General features: G+C 50.5%; 1 protein-coding gene across 2 annotated transcripts in view; it reads right to left on the reverse strand.

The window, feature by feature from the left end:
- Positions 1-4,129: 4,129 nt before the first annotated feature.
- Positions 4,130-17,524, reverse strand: part of FAM89A (family with sequence similarity 89 member A) — a 30,657-nt gene continuing 17,262 nt past the window's right edge. Inside the window, exons 2-3 of one of the 2 annotated variants that reach the window (XM_039241265.1) lie at positions 6,655-6,894; positions 4,130-4,565 (exon numbers count right to left, since the gene is read on the reverse strand). In XM_039241265.1, the coding sequence (XP_039097196.1) occupies positions 6,676-6,894 (219 nt within the window). In that variant the 3' untranslated portion in view covers positions 4,130-4,565; positions 6,655-6,675. Of the gene's footprint in view, positions 4,566-6,654; positions 6,895-9,334; positions 10,449-17,524 lie in introns of those variants that run through there. The other variant, XM_039241264.1, reaches the window with a different exon arrangement.

The raw sequence follows: 17,524 nt of genomic DNA on the forward strand, positions 1-17,524 counted from the left end.
TTACAAGGATTCTGCAGTGAAAAGCCATATATCCACCACCTCCATTTTTTCCCAGACTTCTTTTTATGTTTGTTTAAATAATGATTCCAGAGACGGCAGAATTGCTCAGGTAGTTACATCGGGAAGTCACAAGGTAGCGGTGGTACTTGGTGCTTTAGAAAGGCGTCTATGATTTCCAAGCCACCCCTTCCCTGCAAAATCGAGATGTGGCCTCACAACATCCAAAGGTATTTATATGAAAATCCACTGGAACCTATAAAAACCAAGTCACGTTCAGATGGCCCCACTTTCATTGAAAAGCATATGAACTCAAGCCATTGAAGAAAACATGCTTCCTATGCACAGTCTGATGGGTTATGGTCACACAGTGGCTACTCTGACATAGCCCAGCGCTGGCCCTGGACTTTTCAACACCACCCAGAACCAGAGGAAAAGCGCCCAATTTATGAGAGCATAGTATGGACTAATTAGGCACATGGAAAGTAGATGGTGGTCTTGTCGAAAAACTTCTGGCAAAGTGAATGAAGCCCTTTGACCTAAGTTGGGACAAAAACATCACTGTATACAAGAGCCACAGAAGGCATTTTTTAAAAGGATATTTACAAGACAAAGAGACATCAATCAGAAAAATTATAGATATTTTTTAAACCACAGTCTTCTATGAAGAAATGGAAGCTTAGACTAGTAAAGGGATTTGCTCAAGGTCACAAGCAGATAGCGACAGAATTGAGACTAAAACCTTGGCCTCTGCTAGCATAACTAGGGCCCCGGGGGCTGTGCTGGTCTCCATCCCGCTCTGATGGTGCCTCCCTGGGTCAACCCATCTTCCCTTGTTGAGAAAAGGGTAATTTACTGTTCTTCAAATACAGTTAGGAATCGAGACCAAGAGAGTTTTTAAAAAAATAGACTAATGGGGCGCCTGGGTGGTGGCTCAGTCAGTTGAGCAGTCAACTTTGGCTCAGATCATGATCTCGCTCATGGGTTCCAGTCCTGCATCAGGCTCTGTGCTGACAGCTCAGAGCCAGGAGCCTGCTTCAGATTCTGTCTCCCTCCCCTGCTCACGCTCTGTCTCTCTCTCAAAATAAATAAAGGCTTAAAATCTTAAAAATTAAAAAATAAAAAAACAGACTAAGAATAGATGTTTTTTAATGTTTATTTATTTTGAGAGAGAGAGAGAGTGGGGGAGGGGAAGAGATAGAAGGAGAGAGAGAACCCCAAGCAGGCTCCTCACCTTCAGTGCAGAGCCCAACGCAGGGCTTGATCTCATAAACCATGAGATCATGACCTGAGCCAAAATCAAGAGTCCAATGCTTAACTTTGTGTCCAAGGGAAGAAGCTGTAGAAAGACATGAGCATTTTACTGTAGTCTTTTCTCAGTGGGACGGCTGTGAGCCTTAAAACTTGGGTTTTCTCTTTCTGATATCTAACACATCTAGCCATAACCTTGCATCATAAAACTGGGAACATGTTCGGAGGGAAAGTGTTATTAACCTAAGACTAAAGTTAAAATTCTCTCTCTAGCTCCTGAAGAGTCAACAGAGGAAAAGCACTACAAAAGCAAGAGCCCCAAGACCCCAAACAGGACGCTACTTATTTATTCTGACTTGACAAATATTTATATACACTTTCTGAGCCGGGCACTGTATATATAGTTACCTTGAGCCAGGCACTATTTTTAGGGCTTTATAATTAATAAGCCATTTTATCCTTATATTAACCCTAGAAGATGCCTGTGGCCTGAAATGACTCCAAGAGCCCGGCAGGAAACGAATCTGAATGCATTGGAAGAGTTAGGACAGCGTGTTCAGCCAGCAGATTGAGTGATGATGTCCCTGCGTGACACACATAAGTAGCAAAGGCGGGGAAGAAACAAACAGTGCCAAGAAATGTGTGTTCGTTTTCTGTGGCGACTGCAGCAAATTATCACAGCTAGGTGGCTTAAGCCAACGTATTCAGGGGTGCTTGGGTGGCTCAGTCGGTTGAGCATCCGACTTCAGCTCAGGTCATGATCTCCCAGTCCTCGAGATCAAGCCCCACGTCGGGCTCCATGCTGACAGCTCAGAGCCTGGAGCCTATTTCGGATTCTGTCCTCTACCCTCCCCCGCCCCCAATGCACTCTGTCTCTCTCCCTCTGTCTGTCTGTCTCTCTCTCTCTCAAAAATAAACATTTAAAAAATTTATTTAAAGACAACGTATTTATTCTCTCACAAATCTAGAAGCAGAAGAAAGTCTAGCATCAGGTCACAGGTGTTGGTAGGGCCCTGCTCCCTCTAGAGGCTGCAGGGGGGAATGCACCCTCTCCTCTCCCAGCCCCAGTGGCCGCTGCCATTCCAAGGCTGTGGCCACATGTCTCCAATATCCCTTCCAGCCCCACATCGCCTGCTCCTCCCTTGTGTAAAATCTCCCTCTGCCTCTCTCTTACAAGGCCATTTGTGATGGCATTTAGGACCCACCTGGAGAGCCCGCGATCATCTGGTGATCTCTAGATCCGTAAACTCATCTTTCATAAAGGCCTTTTCCAAACAGAGTATAACATTTATAAGTTCCAGAGATTATGTCTGTAGGCCAGGTAATGGGGGGGGGGACAGTTTTCAGCCTATCACAAAATCATCTGGCTAATAGCAGCCCCTTCCACCCAACATCCTCACCCCTCTCCCCCCCACAAATACACTCGCCCTCCCCCATTTGAATAGGATTCTCCTGAGTGGGGGAGAGGGGAATGGGGGTGATGGGCATGGAGGAGGGCACTTGTGGGGATGAGCACTGAGTGTTATATGGAAACCAACTTGACAATAAACTATAAAAGGAAAAAAAATGAATAGGATTCTCCTGTGAAGCATAACCCTTTATCTGTAACTTCATCAAAGGGAAGGCAGACGTCAGGGCCCTTCAAAGAACTCTCTGAGAGTCACCTTACAGCACAGCTTCCTGTTTTGGGAGCTGTTGCAGCAGAAGCTCGGAGACTAGATGTGGATCATGGAGGAGACCCCTCCATCGGTTGGGAGCAGAGCCATGTGACTCTCGAGATTCCCTTGCAAATGTTGAAAGAAGGCTCTTCTGATTCGCCCCCAACATTTTCCAGAAGTCAGCTTGCTTAGACACCCTTGGCAGGGAAACACCGAGGTAAATAAATGCCTGCTCGAGGGCTGAGCACTCGCCCTCCACCCATGGCTTCAATGTGGAGGTGGGGTCAGAATCTGCCCTGTTTGTGTTCGCTAGTAAATTGGATGACTTGCATTTCTTGCAGGTGATTGATTCTTGTGCTGATTTTACAGCTGGCTTCCTCTTCTCTGTCTTGCCCTTGTATTCCCTTTGTGCCGATTTGATTTTTTTTTTAAATGTTTATTTATTCTGAGAGAGACAGAGAGAGAGAGAGAGAGAGAGAGAGAGAGAGAATCCTAAGTAGGCTCTGAGCTGTCAGGCAGGGCTCAATCCCACTAACCATGAGATCATGACCTGAGCCGAAATCAAGAGTCAGACGCAACCGAGTCACCCGGGTGCCCCCCGCTTCGTGCTGATTTCTAAGCCCACTTTTTAAAAACTGGCATTCTAGGAGCACTTGGGTGGCTCAGTGCGTTAAGCATCTGGCTTTAGCTCAGGTCATGATCTCATGGTTCATGAGTTCAAGCCCTGTGTCGGACTCTGTGCTGACAGCTCAGAGCCTGGACCCTGCTTTGGACTCTGTGACTCCCTCTCTCTCTGCCCCTCCCCCACTCACTGTCTGTCTCTCCAAAATGAATAAACGTTTAAAAAAGAAAACCTTTTTAATGGCATTTTATTGTATTGTGTGAATTTTTATGAAGAAGCCTTAAGTAGTTTTTGGATCCAACGTGGTATATACATTGTACCAATCCATGTAAGACAAAGAAGTGTCTGACTTGGGGGGCGCCCGGGTGGCTTAGTCGGTTAAGCGTCCGACTTTCGCTCAGGTCATGATCTCGCGGTTCGTGGGTTCGAGCCCCGCGTCGGGCTCTGTGCTGACTGCCAGCTCAGAGCCTGGAGCCTGTTTCAGAGTCTGTCACTCCCTCTCTCTCTGACCCTCCCCTGCTCATGCTGTCTCTCTCTCTCCCTCACCTAGAAATAAATAAAAAGCATTAAAAAAAAAAATTAAAAAAAAAAAAAAAAAGAAGTGTCTGACTTGGAACACATCTGTACCGGTTTGTCTCCTGCCCTGTGGGGTGTGCTTCCATTCTTTCCTCTACAGTAGGGCGAGATAAACCCAACTTCCAGGTCATACGTCAGGCTCCTTCTAAGCGGAGGTCCCAGCACAGTGGAAATGCGTTGGTAGGAGTGGCCGAGCCTCGGTAGGTTTATTGCTCAGTGAGACAGTCATCAGGGTGTGTCTGATAGAAGCCAGTTGAGAGGAATCAGTCACACCGCTTAGGACCACTCGGGCATGGAGTTGAACCTGTCTTCCCTAGTATTTCTGCCAGAGGCCAAGTAGGGATCAGCCACAGAGAGGAGAGTGCCCCGTAGGGCGTGTTGCTGGCCTTGACATGCTGGGAACACACTGCAGGTTGAGTCTGGTTCTGAGCGCCCTCCTCCATCTCCAAATTCATCTCCATCTAGATTCCAGGGTTCAATGCAGAGGGACACACAAGAGAGAAACGGGCAGGGTCACCAGCATGCCCTTCAACCTCAAATCCTGGTTGTTTTCCCACCCTTGTGCTAGACTTAGGGATTCCCAAGGTGCTTTCTTCTTTCTAACACAATATTTTAAAGGCCATCTTTTTTTTTTTTTTTTTAAATCCCAAGCAGGCTCCACACTGTCAGTGCAGAGCCCAACACGGGGCTTGAACTCACAAACTGAAATCATGACCTGACCTGAAATCTAGAATTAGATGCCTAACTGACTGAGCCACCCAGGTGCCCCCTAGAGGCCATCTTAATGGTCTCCCCCTCGCCCTTTCTCCCAAAGCCCCACTCAGGCATCTTATCATCCTGAGGACAGGAGAAAGAAAGGTGCTCTCTTCCCTAAGCCCTGGGACAGAGCCGGACTAAGTCCTCACTTCCCTTCTCCTAGGCTGTTCCCTCTGAAAGAAACTGGGGCATGCTCCCTGCCATGAGGGGACTGTGGTTTTAACCACGTTTATTTCTTTTAGCTTTTTAAATGTTTATTTACTTTTGAGAGAGAGACAGAGCTTGAGCAGTGAAGGGGCAGAGAGAGAGGGAGACAAACAATCTGAAGCAGGCCTCAGGCTCTGAGCTCTCAGCACAGGGCCCGATGCGGGGCTCGAACTCATAACGGCAAGATCATGACCTAGACTGAAGTCGGGCGCTTAACCAACTGAGCCACCCAGGGGCCCCTGACCCTGTCTATTTCTAACACAAGTGCTCCTCCCACCAGAACCCACCTTCTCAATAACAATGGTTTCTGAGTTCCTGTGGGACTTTCACTGGAGCCTCTCCGTCTGGGAGACAGAACAAGCAAGCAGGGGGGTCCCCAGGCTTCTCTCTAAGGCTGACATTTGTCCCTGTGCTCTCTGTCATAGGCTACCTAGGGCCACAACTCTTCCTTACTGACTTGCTTCATGCTTTCATTTTGCTAACACTGCTCAGTGTATTGAATAAAGGCTTTGCTCCATGCTCTGTGGGTGCTCATTTTTAGGGGAGTCGGGAGAACCAGACAGGGAACTGGGTATCTAGGGACCTGTCCTCAGCTGAGCGGTCGCCAGAGAAGGGAGACAGAAAGGTGATGCATTGTCACAGTTGGTTAGAACAAAGGCACCAGGCGGGCCGTTGACACTTGCAGAGCCCGTCTTCCCTGGGTGGTCGGGAGGCCACTCCCGTAGCATTTCCACCCAGGGAACCGTGACCCCGTTGGTGTCAGCTGACCCTCACGTGCGGCCTGCAGCTGTCATCTTTGCAACAGAAGCTCTATCACCTCCGTACAGAATGCGCTCAGATGCATCTTTCCGAACTCAAGGAACAATCTTTCATGTAATCAAGTGGACGTGTTTGGGCTTTTACAATCAGTAAGTTTTCTTCGGACAGAAGGATGAAATCGAATGGCCACCTGGCCCGATGGTTGCCAGAGAGCTTCCTGTCACCCGTGCACTTGGCACATCTATATGCCTATAATCACAGGCTCTGAAAGAAGTCAGGCTTGGGGCGCCTGGGTGGCTCAGTTGGTTAAGCGTCCGACTTCGGCTCAGGTCATGATCACACGGTTTGTGAGTTCAAGCCCCGCATCGGGTTCTGTGCTGACAGCTCAGAGCCTGGAGCCTGTTTCAGATTCTGTGTCTCCCTCTCTCTCTCTGCCCCTCCCCCACTCGTGCTCTGTCTCTATCTCCAAAAAAAAAAAAAAAATTGAAAGAAGTCAGGCCTGTGCACGGAGGAGTCAGAGCAAGATCAGCAGCAAGCCCCGCACGATAAATCGTGAGATAACGTGCCGTGACTTAACATCAAGGGGCTACAGCACACGATCTTAGGTTTCATCCCAGCACCTGCGTGGGCCTCAAACACAAATGGAGCACAAACCTCATCTGAGAATTCCAGCTCCCTTAGCCATGACCTTAGGCAAGTCAATGAACCTGTGCTTTAATTACAGAAATGAGAAAAGAATCGCATGAAAGCACACGATGTTCTACATAACAATTTGAGGAGACCTTATGGCGTTGTCTGCCTGCCCACTCTCCCTTTTGAAGAACTTACCTTTCAAAGTCAGATCAGACGTCACCTCTGCCAATGTCCCCAGTATTTGGGGGTGTCTCCTTCTGGGTCCCTGTGGCCCCTGGTACTTCCCTCAGCATAATATTCACCCGCACGCGTTAGGTGTTTGTAGAAGGGGCAACTGCCAGAGACTTTCCAGGTTCTGCATTGCGTCCTCGGTGCCTGCCTCCGGGTGACCCAAATCAGGGCTAAGTACATGTTAGCCGAACGAATGGCATCACCCTAGGTTACAGAAACATGGAAGCAAGGAGTCGGGCTGGTTAATGGACTCTGAAAGCCACTAGGGACAAGAGAGGAACTGCATCATTTGTGAATTGCAAGGCTTAACTGAACAACTCGGGGTCCACTGCACACGTGCCCTAGAAAGCTAAAGGTGCCTTTCTTTAACTGCTCGGCACATTGCCTTACAGATTATAGCTTCTTCAGCAAACACTGGACTGCCTTACCAACTACTGGGCCCTGCGCTGGCCACTGTTAGAGTAGCAAGGTAGCCCCACTCCAAACTTGGAGGTAATGACTTATGCCAGGGAGCAATAAAGGACACCGGCTGAATTTATTTATTTTTTATTTATTTATTTTGAGAGAGAGAGAGAGCACGTAAGAGCGTGCAAGTGGGGTAGGAGCAGAGACAGAGGAGAGGGAATCCCAAGCAGGCACTGCGCTGTCAGCACAGAGCCCAACGAGGGGCTCGATCCCATGAACGGCAAGATCATGACCTGAGCCGAGATCATGAGTCTGATACTTACTCAACCGACTGAGCCACCCAGTCACCCCCAGCTGAATTTCTTTTCTAATCACTTGTGGGACCTTTGTTATGCGGAGTGTATTAGAAACCATTTTTTGGTTGGGGAAATTTTAATATTCCTTGCCAAGATATATTTACAAAAGTACACTGTATTTTGGAGTAAGAGAAAGTTTGGGGCAATATATATAGATTCCAAATAGAGTACAAAAGCCTACAGGGGTTTATGTATATTTGCCACTTCACCCTCGGGGGGAGGAATGTGTCAGCCTTTCCCCACAATAAGGGACAGGCCTCTTGCTTACCTGGCTTCATTCCACTTCTAGCTCTGAGAGCCTATCCCCCAATAATGACATGAGGGCCCCAAAGTCAAAGGCACTGTGAGTCTATGGTTGCGATTCCAGAAGAGTCCAGAGGCAGCAGACTCACGGAAATAGTGCATTCTTGATTTTTTGCGGGTGGGGGGTGGGATTTATTTTTGAGAGAGAGAGAGCACGACCAGGGGAAAGTCAGAGAGAGCGAGCGAGACACAGAATCTGAAGCAGGCTCCAAGCTGTCAGCACAGAGCCCAATGCGGGGCTCGAACCCATGAACCGTGAGATCATGACCTGAGCCAAAGTGGGATGCTCTACTGACTGAGCCACCCAGGCGTCCAGAAGCCGTGCATTCTAAAATGGGGGGCTCCCTGTGCCTGAGCCAGCCCCGCAAGCTTCACCACTGGGCTGTGGGTGCCCATTCTGAGAGGACAGAGTCTCCCGGCCATCGCCTGGGGCTCCAAGAAGATGCTGCAGCACCCCTCGCCCACCCCGCCCTGCCCCGGGAGCCTCATTGTCGGTGCTGGGCTAACAAAGCAGTGCTTCCTGAATTTTGTGTAAAGAGTCGCCGGGACATCCTGGGAAGGCACAGCGCCTGAGTCAGTAGGTCCAGGGCGGGTGGGAGAGCCTGCATCTCTCACGTGTTTCCCGTGATGCCGGCTTCCCGGGCCCCTGTGAACACTAGACGGCAACTGGATCTGCCGTGGAAATCACCTGGGGGATTCCCAGAAGCACGCAGAGCTCCAGGCCTCACTCGTTACTAATTAAAGCAGAATGGAGATGAGGGTTCTTGAGCCAGGCTTCTAAAAGCCCCCCACGTGATCCTAACGCGTTCAGGGTTGAGAACAGCCGACCTGAGTTTCGACTCCCTGTGAAATATGGGCCTGACCTCAAAGGTTCTGGTAGGTAGGTGACCTTTTAATTCTCTCGTGCCCCCTGAACGGTTGAGCCACATACTGAAGGCAATTTGCCACCGTCTCTCAGTTAACTACTATTTACAACACAGGAGATCAGCAGAAAAGCTCTTCCTTCTCTGTATGCCTCACCCCTGTTCCCGACACACGGTCACGGTCACATACATAACAAGCTGTCAACATGCTCGCTCCGGAGGATTCATTTTACCTCCTCTCTCTAACCCAAAAGACGCACTAATAAGCAATTATCACATCAAAAGAAACAAGAGAACAGGGGCTCTGAAGTAGGAAGACAGCGCTGAGACCCAACTGTAAATGGTGGTCTGCTGTGGATAAATCACTTCCAAGAATAAGTCAACAGAGGACAGAAGCCTCTTTCAAATTCTCAATGGCAAGAAAACAAACTGGGGGCGCCCGACTTCAGCTCAGGTCATGATCTCACGGTCTGTGGGTTCAAGTCCTGTGTCAGGCTCTGTCCTGACAGCTCAGAGCCTGGAGCTGCTTCAGATTCTGTGTCTCCCCCTCTCTCTGCCCCTCCTCCACTCGCACTCTGTCTCTCTCTCAAAAATAAACATTAAAAAAAAGAAAGAAAGCAAACTGTAATTTTCTTTTGGTAGTTGATTGGATTCAACGCATTCCAGTTATGAAAATGGATGATTTGGAGTTCAGACCAAAAGAACACACAACTGCAGTCAGAGAGAGGTTATCATTTTATCCTCATTTTTTAACCTACAAAGTGTAAAGTGTTCCTAAAGGATTTTAATAAATATATTAAGGCTTAAGGTGATCATTGTTGTTGAGTGGAAGAGGCAGTTGCTAATATACTAGCTTATGTTCAGAATCTTCCAGAACAAAAAACATTTGCCGCCTTTCAGTGAGTGACACAGACATTAGCTTGCCCCAGGTTCCCTTTTCCAACAGTCACACATCTCTGTGTGTCTCCCTCCCCCTCCATCAGACAGACAAAGGCTACGAGTTGTTTCGACAGGTTAAGAGAATGCAGTCGATGAGTATGACCTGAAACATTTACTTTTTTGGTAAAAAGCTTTCACCGAGTCACCCAGGCTGTTAGCAGTGCAGCTTACAGATAAAGTCCAATTCAAGAGCCTTCGATGCTCACAAGATGAAAGCGAGAAAGGCCGCCGAATGCACCGTGGAAGGGGAGCCGCAAAGTGTTAGTTTCCCTATGTTGCAACCCAGAGGCAGTTCCTACAATGCAAACCGTCCACCACCCATAAGGAAGGAACCAGTAACAGTGGCTTTGAGCAAAATGCCCCATAGGGTCTTCCCCGGGGAACAGATGCAGGAAGATCTTTCCTTGGCAGAAGTGCCTGAGCAGCGCGGTGCCGAGGATGTGGCACAAGGTACAAACTCCGGCCATCAGAACACACTGCCACGTGGGTCTTCCAGATTAAACTGGCAGCACCGGCCGCTCACACCCAGCGACCGCCCATGATGGAGGAGCAGAAGAACTTTCTTCAGGAGGAGAAGCAAATGCTGGCTGTCTGGTAGCAGCCGTGGCCTCTGTGCGGAGACCCCTTTCTAGATGGACTCAAGAATCCAGTCGCTGCTGGAGAGCGGGGACACAGGGAGCGGCAGGTCCCTCGGAGGGCCCCGCTCCCTCCCATCGTGGAGGGAGTTCTGCTCCTGGAAATATTCCTCCTCCTCCTCGAAGAAGCCGTTCTCCAGGGCGTAGGTGCAGTCCGGGCTGGAGGCTGCCTGGCAAGCTCCCTTATATTCCTGAATGGACTCGTAGAGGCTGTAGAGTTGGCAGAGCAAGGACATGTCCAGCTGTCGGAGGCCAACCTTGAGGGAAGGGGTGGGGAGGGGAAAACAAGGAGTCAGCACTAGAGTTTAATTTTAGTTGAACACGCGGCCAGCAGTCCGCTGGTGCCAGCACATTCTTTCCGTACCATGAATGGCTCAGAGCATCACTCGGATGCTTTGGATTTCCAAATTGGAGAAAACCTTAATTGTGGGATGCCCACACCTCAGACATTACTTGCTGTGTCGGGGCAGGATTGCACCTTCGGGGCGGCGGGCCCCCACCTGTGGAATTCACCCTGGCACCCGGGCGTGCCTTGGGAAGGACTAGGCTTGCGCCTTCTGGTGGCCCCAGCTGATTTCCCTTTGGACGCCATGATACAAGTGTGTCCTTTCCTCATGCTCTGATCGGATTCAGAGAGGACCCCGTGGGTGCCCTCCCTGATACCACAACCAATCTCAACTCCCCGGGACAAGAGTCCCCTTGCCAACGACAGCAGCTCAGCTGTCAGTGTCACACACGGCCCCCTGGAGCACCCACCGCTCACCAGCTCAGCCTCCAGGCCCCCAAGGGAAGGATTCCGACTCCTCTTCCAACAAGGTCAGTCCTACCCAGAGACGGTTGTGGGCTCACTCCCCAGAGCAGGTGACTGAGTAAGCCTAGTGAGGCCTGGGGGCCTCCACGCTACTCTCACAACTGGGGGCGGATCAAGGGACATTTGAAAGTCACCCGATTGTTCGCCTTCGAGTCCCCCTCTTGCCACAGCCCCGTCCCGAGCGAACAGGACCAAGTTAGCACAGGAAATGGATGGTTCCCATCAATCCCAAAGACAGAGGGGTTCGTCCAATTGGAAATGCAGCCCAGCCTAGTGCATGAGAACCACTAGCGGCTCTTATTACCGGTGCAGCCTCTGGTCCAGCAGGTGATGGGCCGCTGGGGACAGAGCTGCTGAGCTGTAGACCTCCCTGCGCGGCACAGGGGGAGAAACTCTAACTAGATGCTAGAAGACTGCCTTCTGCTTCTTGGTCCTGTTGCAACTCATGCCTCAGCTCCGTGCCTCGGCTGATGACAAAAGGGAATAATCATTTCTTATAGGGCCGCCGGGAGGACTTCAATGAGCTCTCCATCAATTTTAATAACCAGTCATCGAACGTCTCCTGTGCAGCAAGGGCTGAAGCACCGAAGACACATGGGAATGTGCACGCCGAAAACCAAGAAAGAGAAGATCTACGGTCCTTCTCATTACCCAGCAATGAGACCTGCCATGGGAGACCATCTGACTTTCACACAAGGGAAGCTGGGGTCCAGAAAGCATTCATCTCATGACAAGACTGGGTGTTAGTTAAAGTCCATATTCTTCTTCACACCCTTCAACCATGCTAAACTGCCAGGCAAACATGGTCTATCTCCCTACCACAGCTGAGCAGACCATCGAAATGGATCCAGGGCACCCGAACTTAGCATATTTTGCTAAGACGTTCAGGGAAGATGTCAGGAGAGACGGTCTGAGAGGGTAGCGCCGGCTCAGTGGCACCCTGCTGTCACAAGTCCACCCCGACCAGGCAAGTCGTGGGGAAACAAAGAGACGCCCAGGCCACGGGGCCACATCCTAGAGTCCAACACCATCACTCTTGTTTCTGATTAGCTCGTGTGTGTGGCATCACGAGGAGAAGCGGGCTCCTCCTGACACCTGTGTTTGAAAAATTACCCAGCCGGTTTTGAGGTCCAGTTCCGGCACAGAACCCAGTGTTCTGGACGCAAGTCTCTGTCTTCCCTGGGCCCCTTGCATGTATTCTCTGGTGAGCACGGACTTTCAGGCCAGCCGGCAGAATCTCACCCTGGAAAGGAATGGCAGATCGAGGATGTACCCGGCACCCCGTGCAGTGCCGTGTTCCTCCTGCCTCAACTCAATCCTGCAGAGTTAGCGGAAGCCACCTGGCCATCTTTGGTAGAAGCCTGCCAGGGTGGTCACCAGCCAGATGAAAACTAACCAGCAAACCTGCTTCTTGAGGACCGGGATGGCCACTGTAGACTCGAACAGGAAAGGACCCCAAATGTCTCCCTTCAAACCCCGAAAGGGAGACCCTCCAGACCAGTTCATTCATTTTCCAACAGCCGCAACTCTTCTCCATGCCAAGTTAAAATCTCCAAGCATGCCATGATGCTCGGCGTAACCATTATGCACGCACACCCATCTACTTTCTCTCAACCACCCTTTAAATACTTGAAGATCATTTTCCTTCTGCCACCTCTACCCCCTGAAAAAAACGATGTGTCTTCTCTAGTCAGCAGCTTCGGGTCTTTCAACTATTCGCGATGACGTTCTGGTCCATTAGCCAGTCCCTGCCCCTGCACCCGCTCCTTTCCCCAGGGCTCCTCCATAGTCTTCAGATCTGAATAAAATAACCCAACTGCAAGACTCAGACTTGGCAAGCTCACACATGCCTACCTCTCTGTTCTAGGATTTGATACAAGGAATGGAAACTCTCATAAAGAAAGGCACACCCTCTTAGAGTTGTATTTGTATTTGCTTAAAAAGTCATAAACTAATACAACCCTGGATGTGAGCAACACTGGAATTAAAAAAAAAAAAAAAAAAAAAAAAGGCATAGAAAAGATTCATCTGGAATCCTGGAGAGATTTCTACGGAGCCACCTCTGATACCAGGAGGGCTGGGCAATCCCAACTGTTTCCGACCCCGGAAGCGAACAATGGAAAAAACCAGAAGGAGCAGTATGGGACCACATCTGGCTTTCCTCTCCTGGGCGGGGTGGGAGTGGGTGCAGATGGGCGCAGGTGGGCACAGGGGAATGTGGCGGCCTGGGCTCCACAGCCCTACAACCGCTGCCAGGTTTCAGAGGCTCCGACTTCCTCTGACCCGGCGCTACTCGAAGACCTGCGGTCCCAGGCTTTTGTCCTCAGGTGCTGGGCCCAAGGTCTCCCAGGCCCTGAGTCAGGATTGCGTCCTGGGCCTTTCTGCGTGGCAGCAGCCGGATGACACACCGAGCTGCCCCGTCACTGGGTGGAACACTGGCCTAGAAACAGAGGTCGGACCTGCCTAGGAATCCGGCCCCATCTTGCACACACACACACCTATTACCCAGCTGAACTGATGCCAAGGGCCTGGACTGATTTAACAGGGATTTAAGCACACACACGTGCATACACATGCCTATACGAACCCCGGTTTCTCAGTGCCTTCTGCACGCACCAGATCAAACTCCTCTGAGTTAACAGCCGTCCCCCAAGTGAGCTGGGCAGGCAGGAGGTAAGCAGCTACAGGAGCAGGCCCGCTTCCCGGCCGGCGCCCCCCCTCGGCAGGGGCTGATTCAACACGTTCACTTACATTTTCTAGAGGCAAACTGAAAATCCCTAGGCAGCCTTCCATTACCTGGTCTGAATCTGCTCGCTCCTGCCTGCACCTCATGCAACAGTCCGCTGGAGGTCCCTCCCCGCCCCCCAGACTGTCCCCGACCTGTCCCCACGGTGTCTCCCCCCAGACTGTCCCCGACCTGTCCCCACGGTGTCTCCCCCCACTGTCTCCGACCTGTCCCGACGGTGTCTCCCCCCAGACTGTCCCCGACCTGTCCCCACTGTGTCCCCCCCAGACTGTCCCCAACCTGTCCCCACTGTATCCCCCCCCAGACTGTCCCCGACCTGTCCCCACGGTGTCTGTTAAGGCCTCTTTGCTCCCCCGGCCCAGTGCCAGCTTCTCTGCCACCCTTTGGACTGTGGCTGAAGCCCAGGTGGTCCTCAGTTTCCTCCTGCCTTCTCTGCCCGCCTCGTACTGCCGGTGAGCACATGGGTGGTCTTCCTTCTCATGCAGGACAAGCCCACGTGCAGTGACCCAGCTCCCCCTGGCCTCCCTTGCACCCAGCACAGGCCCTTGCAGTGTAGACACTCAGATGTCAGCTGACTCAGTGAAAACGCCTCACTGTAGAGATGCCACCCAGAAAACGTGCAGCTGCACAAGCAGCCGGGCAGGGAGGCCGTGCAGGGATCAGCAGGCCCCTCGCCACACCCCGCAGGTAGCAGCACAGGCGGCAGAGCTGGACAGGACACTCCAAGGCGCCCCCAGGAGAAAGCCCTAGACCGCATGGCTACTGCTGCAAAGAAAACCGACTCACCTCCTGCTTGACTGAAGACCCAAACCCAGGTTTGCTCCCCACTCGCTCTTGATAGAGCCACGCTATCTGCAGGGGGGAGTGAGGCTCCTGACAGCCCCAGAAATCAAACTCTCAACCCTGAAGGCCGGGGGGCACAGGAGGCAGCGTCTGGAAATACGGGAAGGGGAGACAGGGACCAGCCAGAGAATTCAACTGCAGAGTGGTTTCAGAACATGATTATATCGCCTGTGAAAAAGAACCTGTCCTTCCAGAAAAAGGGACTGGGGGTGGAGGATGCCCTCGGCAAGCCCACCAACCCCCACCACTGTCCCCATCCTACAGGCAGGTACAAGCCCATCACCTTAGTGATCTGTTCCCACATGTCCCTTAAGGACAACTGATCTCATTCACAGCTGGATTCAGAAAGTATAGCTCTTTTTTGAAAGCAGATTGCCAAATTTCAGATAATTGAGGAAAAACACAGAATATTCTACGACCATGGAATTTGTAGCCCTTATTCTAGACCTCCGAGACAATTAAGAACAATCGGCGGGCTTCCATTGCTTTAAACTGCTAACGCCATTCCTTCCTCTCTCTGTCTGGGCTTCCTGCTTAACTTCCTGATCATGTTCTCTTTTCCCCTGCACAGAGCTCCCCCCCACCCCCACCCCTGCTGCACGCACAGGTGGCTCAGCAACCCACGTCTCCAACAATGGGGCAGAACAATCCCGAATCGCCCTCGAAATGGTCTCAAAGACACCCAGCAGCCCGGCCACACGAATACACGTCACATCGGGCAGGGTGCTGACCCCCAGCCGGGTTTCAGGGGGCTAAGCTCCGGTCTTTGGAGGGTGCCGTGGGTCCGAGTGCTCTCCCAGACTTTCACACGATGACAACAGATGCGAGACCATTCGGATACCAGGCTCACAAGACGAGAGGAACTTTTTAAAAGGAAGCTTTTGAGGACTCAAAATAAAGCATCACGAAAAACTTAAGGATATTTTCTAGAAATAAGTTGATTTAAGAAAAAGTTCTCACAAACTAAAAGTTGGGGTGACTCACTAGTACAGACACAAAAGAAACTTTTTCCCAAATCCAGCATTAAGTGGGAAGCACGACAGAGACCAAAAGAAATAGTCTTATTTGGGTCTTGCAGCCGGCTCTGTGGGTGGGGCTGGGGAGAGGCGGGCCAACATGGGGGGATGGGTTAGTTCAATAAAACATACTGGGGTCTGCCAGACCGTTATCTCCCCATCACTGCATTCCTCAACCTAAGATGATAAACACTCACCTCACCCTGGGCAGGGATACACAGATTCCAAGTGAAACTAAAGGAACCATGAGTTATAATATGGGGGGGCGGGGGGCGCGAGAAACATGGGGACAGATGCAAAATAGGTTTGTTGGATGAAAATTTACATCAAAACGTAAGGTGGTAGGGACTTGGCTTAACAAAGTAGGGTAAAGCCCTACAATAAAAACTAGGCTGTCATTTCAAAGGGTAAGCAGCTGGGTCTGGACTAGAACGCAGCAGTGAGCCACATATGATGCTGAGCACAAAAGCTCAGGTCACCAAACAGTACACTAGTAGGAAGTCATTTTATGTAAGCACATGTGTGCAAGCTTCTGACCGGAAGAGAAAAGGTCTGTTAGCAGAACTTACTTCTAGAAAGTGGGATTGGAGGGGCGTGGGTGGCTCAGTCAGTTAAGCACCCAACTTTGGCTCAGGTCATGATCTCACGGATAATGGGTTCGAGCCTCATGTCAGGCTCTGTGCTGACAGCTCAGAGCCTGGAGCCTGTTTCAGATTCTGTATCTCTCTCTCTCTCTGACCCTCCCCTGCTCATGCTGTGTTTCTCTCTCAGAAATAAATAAAACATTTTAAAAAATTTAGAAAGTGGGGGGCGCCTGGGTGGCTTAGTCGGTTAAGCGTCCGACTTTCGCTTAGGTCATGATCTCGCGGTTCATGGGTTCGAGCCTCACGTCAGGCTCTGTGCTGACTGCCAGCTCAGAGCCTGGAGCCTATTTCAGAGTCTGTATCTCCCTCTCTCTCTGACCCTCCCCTGCTCACGCTCTTTCTCTCTCTCTCTCCTAGAAATAAAAAAAATAAAAAAAAAATTTAGAAAGTGGGATTGGGTATTTTACATTCTTCTGCATTGCTTAATTTTTTTTCTCCATGAGCATGATGCTCTTAAAAACTAGTGATAAGGGGCGCCTGGGTGGCTCAGTTGGTTAAGCGTCCGACTTCGGCTCATGATCTCACGGTTCATGGGTTCGAGGCCCACGTTGGGCTCAGTGCTGATAGCTCGGAGCCTGCTTCAGATTCTGCATCTCCCTCTCTTTCTGCCCTTGCCCTGCTTGTACATGCTCTCACTCTCTTTCAAAAATAAACATTAGCTTTGTGGAAACCTGACTGGCAAAGTCTATCAAAAGCATTAAAATAGCACATAACTTTTAACCAGCTAACTGTTCATTTCTTGAGACTGACTGTACAGAAGAAAATCTCGGCTGGGCACAAATACATAACTCTCACCCTTGTTCTGTGAGATAGGTGCCCATTCCGTTATGATGAGGAAATTGGAAAAGTGAAGGCCCTTGACTGAGGACCTATGGTGGGAGCACAGGGAAATGGCACAGATATTTAGGACTCCAAGGTCAGCGCTTTGACCACCAGCCTGTGATGCCCACACAGCTGACCCGGGCAAGGAGATGCCACCGTGTCAGCTGTGATGTGGAGCAAGCTGCTAACATCACAGGTGACTTATATTTGGCTTTTCTGAATTTTCCAGAGTTCCTACTCTGAATACATGCTAACTTACAATGAGGCCATTTTCTTAAAAAAAATTTTTTTTAAGCTTCTTATCCCTTCTGCCTGTTCATTCTATTTCCAATTCTGCCTCGTCTCGCCCTGCCTTCTCTCTTTTTCTCTATGCTCTTCAACCAGCACTGCATACACACGGCTATTTAACTGTAGCTGGGAAATCCAGGTATATGCTTTAAACCGTTCTTTG

Source organism: Hyaena hyaena, unplaced genomic scaffold (genome assembly GCF_003009895.1).
Source record: "Hyaena hyaena isolate Hyena2069 unplaced genomic scaffold, ASM300989v1 scaffold_193, whole genome shotgun sequence".
In the NCBI taxonomy this organism is placed as follows: Eukaryota; Metazoa; Chordata; class Mammalia; order Carnivora; family Hyaenidae; genus Hyaena; species Hyaena hyaena.